An 11,321-nucleotide genomic window follows, 5' to 3' on the forward strand; every position below is an offset into this window, starting at 1 on the left:
ATCAAGATTGACATCCTTTCTCCAGAAGTCCTTGCAATGATGACTCGCAGCAGGAAATCAATTATCGACGACTTTCGGAGTGAAGCCAAGAAGTACATGAATAACAGATACAACAAAGACCACATAACAGACGAACCTTCCGAAACAGCGCCTAAGAACACATTGAAGTCTAGCCTTTTCAAAAAAAAGAAACAAAAGATGTCGTTGCTGGATGAAGAGGTCAATTACTATCTGAGCTCTGAATGCAAAGAGGAATCTTGTGATCCTCTAGTCTTCTGGAAAACGCACTCCGAACAGTTTCCAACCCTTGCGACAATGGCTCGAACATACCTCTTGGTACCTGCATCCAGTGCTCCAACCGAGAGAGCTTTCTCTGCCGGTCGATACATCCAGGACTATACACAAAATCGGATGAAAGTCGAAACTCTTGAGTCCCTGATCTGTCTAAAAGACTGGCTAGCTGAAGCCATCATCAATGTCAATAACATCAAATTACCAACTTTGTAGCTTTTTTTCTTTCATATATCAGTTGTCTTTGCAAACAAAGTAGTCAAAAAGTCCTCTCTTTTGAGAGGTTCCGCTGCCATGTTGCAGCAGAGGATTGAAGGTGAAAAATGTCTCTCCTCTGCCCCTCTCCTATACAGAAATACCCGACCGGATACCGGGTATCTCTGGACCCATCCCGTGACCCGACCCGACCCGGTATCCGGTCGGGTATCACCGGATCATCGGGGTCCGGATCGGAACCTTAGTCCCCAATCATCCAGCTTGACTCGGTTGTCCTGAGGAATGTGCACATATGCCTTCGCGCCAAAAGGGTACATGTTCTCCACCTGCGGGGTCACTCCAGCCCAGAGTTCTAATGGTGTTTCACCCTTTGTACGGGAATTTGGTAGTCAATTGTGTAGAAATACCACAGCTCGATAGGCAAAAGTCCACATTGTTTTTGGAAGTCCCGACTGTTTCAGCATTGCACGTGCCATGTTGCCCAGGGCTCTATTCAAACGTTCCGCTTCACCATTTTGTTCAGGAGTATACGCAGCCGTCAAAGCCATGGTAGTTCCTAATGAGTTGAGATACACAACAAAGGATTTTTTTGTGTATTCCTTGGCATTGTCGCATCTAAAGTATTTTGGAGATTTTTGTTGAACCAATATAATCTTCAGAGCATGTTGCAATTTAGATTCCACCTCTGACCATGACTTAATGACAAAGCAGTAGGAAAAGGTAGTTGCATGGTCCTGCAGCGTAAGAATATATTTGTTACCAAAAATATCAGGAGGGTTCACCGGCCCAAGAACATTGGATACAACAACATCTAGTTTCTTGTTCGAAGGTATTTCACTTGACAAGTTGACTTGCCGTCTCTCACTCTTAACCGCAGCACAAGTTTCGCAGAAGAAAGGTACCCATGATCAAAGATTAAACAATGGTACATAATTTTTTAGAAAGAGCTTAATGACGTTGTCCGAGACATGTCCCAAGCAACAGTGCCACTCCAGGGAAGACCCCCAGTCACTCAAAAGTTGCATTACATGATGAGGAGTGACAGAAAAAGTGGAGACAGGATGATAATTAATCTGTAAAGGGATCCGCCAAGCCCTGCTGCTGAATGATCCAACCACCGTGTCCCCAGATACCCAATCCAAGATGGTCAAAGAGTGGTTTGTTAAGTCCACCTGAAAGCCTTTGTCCACTAGTTGTCCAAGCGAGATAAGAGTTCCACGGACCGCCGGCAAGTATAAGACGTTATCAAGCTTTATTGTTGAGAGTTTTGAGCGCAGTCTGGTACCAACATGCGTTGCAGTAACCGATATGGACTCCTGTCAGGGCTGAGCTGAGGCAGTCGGGTGAGGGGGAGTTGCTTGAGTGCTGCCCTTGGTGGTGGTCCGGCAAAAAGTATTGGGAAAAGTCGAACAAAAGTGATAGCGGTTGGGGGGGGGGGGGGGATTTGTTGAGAAGGAACAAGGGGATGGAATACCCTTGGCGGTTTGGTTGGATGGAAGAGCTCAGAAAGCAGTACCTCAGAGGGAAACCGGCGCGGTCGTCAGAAAAGGCGGGACGTGATCAAAAAGAAAGAAAACTCAGGAAGCTCGGGTACTCAGAACTCAAAACAGATGCGGGGATGAATCAACACGATCCAGATCAATAAGCTCAGAACTCAAAAAAAAAACTGATGATATTCCTCGTGGTTCGGAGGTGGATACCATGCGGATCCCTCCTCCAAGTTCGGCTGAACTTGGAGTCAGGCCCGCGACATGCCGCGCAACAAGCCCTCGTGCCCGCCGCGCCTCTACAACTAAGATGAGAAGATGAAACAAAAGAACAACCAAAGAGAAACAACCTCCACACCAAAACCAAAGAGACAAACAAACAAACATCACAAAACAAAAACCAACCCTCCTCTGTCTCATCCTCTCCAAAGCGCGCCAAGAAGAAACAGAAAAGAAAAGACATGTATAAAAAGAAAAATCAATGGGGGAATCAAAACAAAACCAAACAAACAAAAGAAAAGAAAGAAAGAAGAGAAAGGGAATGAAAGGAAAAGAAAGGAAAGAGGGGAGAAATGAGAGCAGGAGCCTGAAAAAAAAGTCTTGAGAGTGTCGTGCGCGCCGCGCCGTCAAGATTGAAGGTCTTGATGGTCTTGAGGCCTTTTTCCTAGTGTCTTGACCCTGAGTACGCGCCAGAACTCCACACCAACCCATCAAACAAAGCCAGATTCAGCAGTATATTCTGCTGTAGAGGACAAAGATTTGTGAGAAGCTCAATGTTGCCACTCACATGATTAGTGGCGCCGGTGTCAACAATGCCTTGCGCATCTGCTGCAGCAACCCGTATTGCTGGTGCATAAGGGCCTACAGGGTTCTTCTGCAAACCAGGACCCCCGCTGGTCTGCCCCTGCTGAGACTGACGCACAGGACACTCATTCTTCCAGTGACCACACTCCTTACAGTATCCACACTGGTCGTTTGCCAAAACAGGAAAGGGAGGTCATCTTGAGGCATTGGGCCGATTTGGCAAGTTACTCACCACTGAGTTCGGACGTGTCATTGGTCGTCGGCCATGAGCCAACTGATTGATTTGAAAGGGGTTCTTCTCGGATCCAGTTCCCTCCATCGATTTGGTCTTGAGAGAGTTATAGACAATCTGAACATCTCGTGGGCCCATTTGTTCAGTCTTCTCCGCCGCGGCCAAGATCATGTTGTTGAGAGTTGTACGGGTCGTCCCAGTCGGTGGATCAGTTAACACCTGAAGAAGTAGACCTTGAAACTCAAGTGGAAGATCAAGACCAAGTCCGCCAAGCTCTCTGAAGATGAAAAAGAACTTATTGATATCTCCAGGCGTAGGATCCGCATCCAGTTTGACCAACGAGTCAACAAGCTCCAACTCCCGAGACCAAACAGACTTATGAAAGTTCTTCTTGATAGTTTCAATTGAATCCCACGCAGACGCCGAATCCTTGATGATTGGTTTGAGTTCCACAGCCATTGAATTCTTCACCACATGTTCTAAGGATTGATCCATCGTCGGGGTAAGTAGGCCAAAATTAGATTTTTCCAAGCAGAATTTCTGAATACCAAAAACCAACAGCGCCAAGTCCTCCAGCAAGTCGAGCCATTGCGAGATGTTGGAACCATCTGAGAGCAGTTGAGGATTGACATACAAGACATAGGAATTTGGGTTTGCCAGAAATTTGGAAAGCGCCGGGGATTCTTCATCAATTTTGACCGCAGACACTTGATCCTCAGTTTTTGTTTTCTTTGGTGGCATCGTTGAATTTGTATTGAGAGGAGGATCCAGACCAGAACCAGGAGTTATAACCAGGCCAGACGCAATCTCAGTGTTTCCGGAATCAGATGATATGTTTGAATCAGACAGAGCACCAGGTAGATTTTCAGAACCAGACATATAACAGAGCCTTGCACAAAGGCTAGACCAGGGAGTTAGAGTTATTCGACTCTTAATCTGTTGTGAAAGACAAAAGTGAAAAACCCTTGATGTGTATTACATGCTCGGAAACTAGAGATATATATATACAATTGGGCAGAAAGTACTACAGTGACCCCGCCATGTAAGCATAAGGATGGTGGACAAAAATCCTATGCTTACATTGCGGTATGCTTCTTATCAAGGTAAAATCCCAGCAAAACCAAGAGAATGGTTGCGGGAAATCTACATTTATGCTATGCTTACATTGTGAATGCTTACATGGCGGGGTCACTGCACATAGTTCCATAAGCTTCTATGCAAGTTTTGCTCAACTAACTCCATACTTCTCCGACACTCCTCAACAGAGCTCTACACGCTTTCAAGCTGCCCAATAGGAACCACGTTTGAGATGGAATGGCCCCCTTGTTCAAATTGTGCCAACAACTTACAAGTTATTAATCTCCCGGGTGAGGTTGAGTGGATTCTAGGGTGCTTGTTTCCCTGCCAGTTATAAGCCATGCTGGGGTACCTTGTCCTTAGATGGATCAACCAAATCGGTAGCCGCCACATAGGACAACAACTTCAAAAATGATCCTCTTTAACATCTGACATCACATCAATGGGAAATTATAACTTTGAATGATGTGTTCAAAGTCACCAGACATGTATCACATGTAAACTATAAGGAGAACTCGAAAATATAACTTTGAAGTCTGTGTAATGCCTCCAAAAGAAGTCTCATTTTTTTCAGATGCCAAATTTGGACTAGACCATAGTATGTGGATACAGGTGTGTACTATGGACTTGTAGACTATCTATTATGTGTTTAGAGACTAGATGATCTATTTATTTACATAGGTACTGTAAATATGGATGAACCTCCTTATAATTAAGTTATTGATGAGCGGACTGTTTGGAATGTGTTGCTCTCTGGGCGGTCAGTGAGTTTTCAATAACTTTGGACCCAAGAAGTGGACTTTGTTTTTTGTTCATATGACATACATACTTACATACTATGGTTGGTGAAATGGGACATTTGCATCAACAAAAGCTCAGCATTGGCCCACTCCGAATTTTTTGTCAGAATCTCCATTTGGGTGTTGTTTTTCCAGCGGGTTGATCTGTTGGTCTTGATGATTGGCAGCTGTTAAGGATGGGAGCAGTGCACTAGTGTGTACATACATAGTTGGGTGTGAGTGGCTGTGCAGCTGCCCGCCTGCTCTCCATCACCCAAAAACACAGACCAGCCAGAACCAACTAGCCATGGCCACCACCACCACCGACAGCAACACCGAATTCAGCCAGCTCAACCTCAAGGTCAGTACATAGCACCCCCATCCCAGAACGAACGAAAGAAAGAAACAAACTGACTCCTTCACACAGCTCGTCAGATCATTCGAACGCATCTCGACCCTCGAAGACGAACTGCACGCAGCCAGAGAAGCAAACAGCAAACTCACAAAACGGGTCAGTCCCCCTCTCTGCATCACAGCACAGCAAGCAAAACAACTGACCATCCCCCTCCAGAACGCTCTGCTCGAACTCGAAGCCGCTCAGCACAAAGAAGCACTCAAGGGCGGCATCCTAGTCGAACGCGTGCGTATATCCATCCCACCACCCAAACAACCGAACTCACTCACTCAATGGCCCATACCCCAGGCAAACGTCCAGCTCGAACTCCAGAGACTCACCCAGCGGGTCACCCTCGAATCCGAGCGCCGCTCCCAATCAGAAGCATCCCTGAGCACGATCAACCAAGAACTCGATGACCTGTCCGCCAGTCTGTTCACCGAGGCCAACAGGCTCGTCGCCGCCGAGAAGCTCCAGCGGATCCAAGCAGAGCGCAAAGTGAGCCAGGTCGAAGAGGCCATGAAACGCGTCGAAGAACTCATCCAAGCACGCAGAGACCAGACCAACCAGCTCAGGCTATCCCTCGAAGCCGCCGAAGCAGAACGCGACCAGTACAGGAACGAATGCGAAGCCCTCAGAAGAAACTCAAAACCATCCGCCTCAGAGACCAGCACAGGCTCGATCATCAATCACTCCGGAGACTCCCTCCCCAGCCATCCCTCCTCAACCATCATCAACCACCACCACCACCACCACCCCTCCACCCCTCTACTCAAACTATCCCAAGAGATCATACCCTTCACCGAATTCCTCCAGTTCATCCACCACCTGCGCCGCATCCGCCAGGATGCCCTGCCTCGCCCCTTTACCCCAGCCCACACCCTCTCCGAATCATACTTCTCTCCAGCCACCCCCACCACCACACCCACACCCACACCCCACTCTCATCCCATCTCATCATCCTCATCCTCAGCATCCTCATTTCCATCATCCAAAGATCCACCCCCTCTCGATCCCAAAGATTCAATCACACCCTTCCTGCCCCTAAGCCAGCACCTCTCTCAGCCCTTCCTCAAACGATGCTTGGAAGAAGACTCAGATCCAGCCCTCAGGCTAGACCTCGCCCCCGGACTCAACTTCCTATCCCGCAGGGCCACGCTCACCGCCTTGCTCGAGGGCAACCTGGTCATCGAGCCCGTCTGGTCCGAGTCCGGCCAGGCCTCGGAATTCCAGAGCTGTACCCTATGTGGCTGCTCACTCGACCCCTGGCTGTCTGCTCGTGCTTCCTCGACCGGATCAACCCACCACACCCCTAGCAACTCGGCCTCAACCACCGCCTCCGCCATGCGCAAGATGCTGCGAGGCGGAGCCTGGAGCTTTGGCGCCGCTATCGGCAAGCCCAAACGTTCTTCCCATCCCGTTCATTCCACCCAACCCGCTCCCGAAAAGTCCGCACTCGCGCCCTCTGTCAGCCTCAAACTCCCGAGCAGCGGCCGTAATACTCCCAACAGCGATCACAGCGACTCCCTGCATATTCACACCTTCAAGACCGTTGACGGCTCATCTACGAGATATCCGATCTGTCCCACCTACTGTTTGGCCCGGCTGAGGGCAGTATGCCACTTTTGGACCTTTGTCCGCTCACTCGAACGTGGCCTCCTACTCGACGAAACCTTCTGGTTCACACATTACATCAACCAGCCTCCTCCAAGCAGTCGGTTCACCGAAACACACTCTCTGGGCCTTGCCTACGACCATGCACTCAAAAGGATCCGAGGGCAAAACCATCAGAGTATTGACTCCTTCGAAGGCTCGCCCCCCTTGACTCATTCCCTCCAATCCGCCGTCTTCAACACAGCCGGCAATACTCCCGAGCCTCCTCCAGAAAACGCCTTCCTCGACACCACTGACAAAACTCCAAATCTTGAGCAAAGCAGCACGTCATCGGCCAAAGAATCTGTGGACGATCACGCTCCCTGCGAGGAAGCCTTACAACCCAATCCTGAGTTACACCCCCCTCAAACCCCAGACCCGATCCGGCCCCCACAGCCGTCCCCATCGCCCAGCCCCACTTCGACCACCGCACACGACCTCACCCCAGAGGCCATTCAGGTCGGCCATCCAGATCAACCAGAGCCAGCTGGAATATCCCTGGCCATCCGACCAGCCATCCTCAGCACCGAGGTGCCGATCTTGTCGCCTGCCCCCTCGCCTGCCGTCCTCAGACGCTCCCCCGGCCGCTCTCTCTCCCAAACCATCAGCACTTTTCCATCCTTGATATCCAAAGCTCGCGGCACCACCGACGACTCATCGCCATCATCCAACCTCAAGCCATCCGATGGAGCCACTGATGCTACCGAGCAGCTGGAGGAAGCCCGCGACACGCTCGATCTCGCCCGATCGGTGCACACCCACCCGGGAGGAGACTCGCACGGAGCCCCCTCGACGCGTCTCCCCCACCCACTCCGCTCCGCGCCCATGCCGAGCCTCCAGCACTCCCTCCACCATCATCTCCACAACCCTTCATCCTCCCAGTCCAGTAGCATCGAGATGATGGAGCCCGGCTGGGAAGAGAAATGCTGGCACCAAGTCATCAAATTGAAAGAGGAAATGTTCTTCAAACGCGTCGGACTTACTCTTGTTTCTAATTAATCGATCATCATCATCCATACTCCCCTAGTGCTCCTTTCTGTGCTTTTGTTATTTTCCCCCAGATCTCCATCATCCATAATGTTTCCAGTCTTTGTTGTTGTACAATAATTCAACCCCATTTGTGCCCCCAAGGACTTACATATCATCACTCCCAATAAGTCATCCCCTGTTTTTTTTCTTCTTTTTTTGAAACATCAACAACGCTCATCTTGTCCTTTCCTCATCCCTTTGCATTTACACATATTTAATTGTGGTTGTCAAAAATTTGAGTCAGGGGATCCTATTACACTAGAGAACAAAAACTGGTACCTGTTGGGGGGTATCCTACCCCGCCCCGCTGGGCGGATACTGCTCGGACCCGCCGGGCACCCCTGCGGCAGTGCCGGGTGCGGTGTGAGCTATGTACCAGCTTTCGGCCAAAAAGCGGTGCGGTACTACCAGCTTGTGGCCAAAAGGCGGAGGGGTACTATGCACCAGCTTTTCACCGGGTATATACGAAGTATGTACTGCCCCGGCCATCAAGAATGCACAGTCTCAACGGCTGGAACCTCTTGGCCATGAGGAGTCAACAGCCTCAATGGCCAAGGGGATTCCTCGCCGGCCATCGAGATGGGGCAGTCTCGATCGTGGGAAGATCGTGGCCATCAAGACAACCGGGGAGGAATCATCTCGGCCATGATCAAGACTATCTAGTCTTGATGGCGGAGAATGTTTTTCCTGTTCATCCATCCCCAAGCTCATCACGCTCTGGCCATCAAGACTGCGCAGTCTCAATGACTGGAACCTCTTGGCCATGGAAAATTTACGTCAGTCTCAATGGCTGACAGAATGTCTTCCCGGCCATTGAGACCGTACTGCAGTCTTGGTGGCCCAGAAGATTTGAAGATTGAGATGGCCAAGAAGGAGTCATCCTGGCCGCATAATCCCTTGGATGACCGCTTGAGTCATGCGGCATGCTTTGATTCATGAAAAGGCATGTCACGTCTATTCAAGTGCTATACATTTGTGATGACAGTCCGGTTTTGTAACGGAAAGATTGCTGAAAGTGCGCTGAGGCTTCATTCCAGGTGGGGGATGGAGCCTCAGTTTATAGGCGAGGGCCTCTAGCTACAAGATGGGCTAGGCCCGAGTGAAACCAAGGAGATACAAGAGAACGGACTCTGTGGAGTCCGCGAATGGAAAGAAAGATGATAGTGGGAGAGGACAACTAGGCGAGTCTTTTAGAAGACCGCGTATGGTAAGAGATTACCCTAACCGATAAACAAAAAGAAGAGTGCCGGGTCGGCGCCGGGACATCACAATTGATGCCCTTGATTTGAACTTTCCAAGATTTACTTTCATCAGTAAAAGAGGCCTTAATTTGATCGGGTTTGACACTTGTTGGTACATTCACAGTCCGACCAAAGGACCCAAAAGTACGCTCAGAGAGCTGAAAACCAGCTCACACTCAAATACCGTCGAATTCCTGGTGATAAACTGCGATCCCAGACCAAGGGTCGGCTTACTCTCACTTTGCCTGAAGTATGTTCAATGGACACATTTGTTTTTCCAGACAGAGTCAAGCTTCCACAACAAAGATTAAGCAAGAGATCCTCTGCAACAAGACCAATGGTCAGCTAGTGAGTGACAATATAGTTTGAAAAAGTGTCTCATATGTTGTAGCTGCCGTAATATGTAATCAAAAAAACTGTTATTTTCCACAACGTCGAGGAGAGTTAGGAATGTCGCGGAATGTTCGAGAGGCAGCCGGGTTGCATCTCGAGACATCCATTGCCCGGGCCGGGGCGAGGCACGCAAGTTCGTCGATGCCCTCATGACTTGACTTGAGCACACTCGAGAGTGTTCCAGCATGTCTCCATGGCTGCGACTTCATCTCAGGTGGGCAGAGGGCGTAGGGAATCCTTCTGAGACCCAGCAGCATAAAAGGACTGCCCCTCTGACGACGAAGGCCTCTCCCAAGCCCAATACCACACACCGCAAATCGGCTCGCCTACAAACATCCGAAAAAGAAGAACCAACATGTCCTACTCACTCGTCTTTCCCAGCCAATCGGAGGATCTCGAAGCTCTCCTTGAGAAAGTGTTAACCGAGCGCTACGGGTTACCTTCGAGCGGCCCATCACAAGGCCGAAAGCGTCACCTATCCACATCCGGCACCAGCCCGGTCACCAAAGTCATGCGTCCCAAGATGGATGTGGTTGAAAAAGACGATGCCTTCATCGTCTCGGCTGAACTTCCAGGTGTCCGCAAAGGTTTGTAGCTTCTCTCGAACTCCCCATGTAGCCTGAGCGAAAAATCATCTAATGGCGAATGAACCTTTTCTAGAGGACATCTCCCTTGAGCTGCACAAAGGCCGATTATCGATCTCCGGGCAAGCCAAGTCTTCTGCCGATCATTCCAGCGGTAGTGTTCGAGTAAGTGTAAAGCTATCTCCAGGCAGCTTTAACTATCAGAAATTCAGAGGGAATGACTGCAATTGTATCGACCAACCCAGGTATCTGAACGCACATTTGGAAGTTTCACTCGAACCATTGCTGTTCCCGCCTCGGTCAGCCACGACCAAATCAACGCATCCTTCAAGGAGGGCGTACTTGAAGTCACTGTCCCCAAGGTCAAGAACACAGAGGCCAAGAGCATCTCAATCAACTAAACCGGCGACTACTTCTAGATCTCAAATACCTGTCTTGCATTGTGTTTCTATTCATTATAAAATTCCACCATTGTGGTTGTATAACTTCACTGTAGCTGGAAATTTGTCATAATTTCCAATTTGTACTTGAAGTAAAAATTCTATCATGTTTTAATCCAAATTATATTTTGCAATTATGTTGGTACCAAACAAGGCTTCATTTGTGTCCACCATAGTTCAAGTTGGCCAAATGTGCAATTTTTGATGAAAACCCACATAAATGTTTGGGCAAAAAGAGGAAATGTTGCCTGCCGTTTGGATACACTGTTATGTGTAATAATTAGGGTTCTCAAAATTGAAAACATACAAATGTGACATACTGCCATACACAACTTTTTTTGCAAAGAAGCATTTGATAGTCCCTGCAAATAAGGTTGTATGTTTTCATGGCATATGCCCCTGTGTCACAACTTTGAGAACCCCAAATTTTAGAGGCTTGGAAAAATGACTCCCAAAAATTGGGAAACAACTACCAAAAAACTTTACGTCCCACAGACCCGCAGCCAACCCCTCTCCAATGTCCAACCGGACCCCTTTTTGGGTTGCAGGTATTTTGGGAATTGTTGACTAGAATGAGTGGACTTTTGGGAGTTTTCCACCTATTTTTTTTTAAAAAAAGCCCCTATGTTTTTTGAGAGGTGTCAACACCCTGAATAACTTAGGGTAGTGTGAAAAATTGTGGTGTAATTTAGTGTAGCATA

At 48.8% G+C, this 11,321-nt stretch overlaps 2 protein-coding genes across 2 annotated transcripts in view; both read left to right on the plus strand.

Annotated features, from left to right (window-relative positions):
• The window catches only part of PtA15_13A3 (uncharacterized protein), a gene marked incomplete at both ends in the record, with an annotated part of 28,515 nt that extends 20,583 nt beyond the window's left edge, over positions 1-7,932 (plus strand). The window contains 5 exons of the mRNA XM_053162594.1: positions 5,232-5,247; positions 5,314-5,397; positions 5,458-5,526; positions 5,590-5,891; positions 6,330-7,932. Coding sequence (XP_053026160.1) covers positions 5,232-5,247; positions 5,314-5,397; positions 5,458-5,526; positions 5,590-5,891; positions 6,330-7,932 — 2,074 coding nt within the window. The remainder of the gene's footprint in view (positions 1-5,231; positions 5,248-5,313; positions 5,398-5,457; positions 5,527-5,589; positions 5,892-6,329) is intronic.
• A 2,019-nt stretch (positions 7,933-9,951) lies between these two features.
• PtA15_13A4 (uncharacterized protein) lies at positions 9,952-10,581 on the plus strand (the record flags this gene model as incomplete). The annotated part of the gene is made up of 3 exons (XM_053162704.1): positions 9,952-10,183; positions 10,257-10,345; positions 10,426-10,581. The coding sequence occupies 3 exons, from the start codon at positions 9,952-9,954 to the stop codon at positions 10,579-10,581; spliced, it is 477 nt and encodes a 158-aa protein (XP_053026161.1).
• Positions 10,582-11,321: the final 740 nt, after the last annotated feature.

Source organism: Puccinia triticina, chromosome 13A (genome assembly GCF_026914185.1).
Source record: "Puccinia triticina chromosome 13A, complete sequence".
Taxonomy (NCBI): domain Eukaryota; kingdom Fungi; phylum Basidiomycota; class Pucciniomycetes; order Pucciniales; family Pucciniaceae; genus Puccinia; species Puccinia triticina.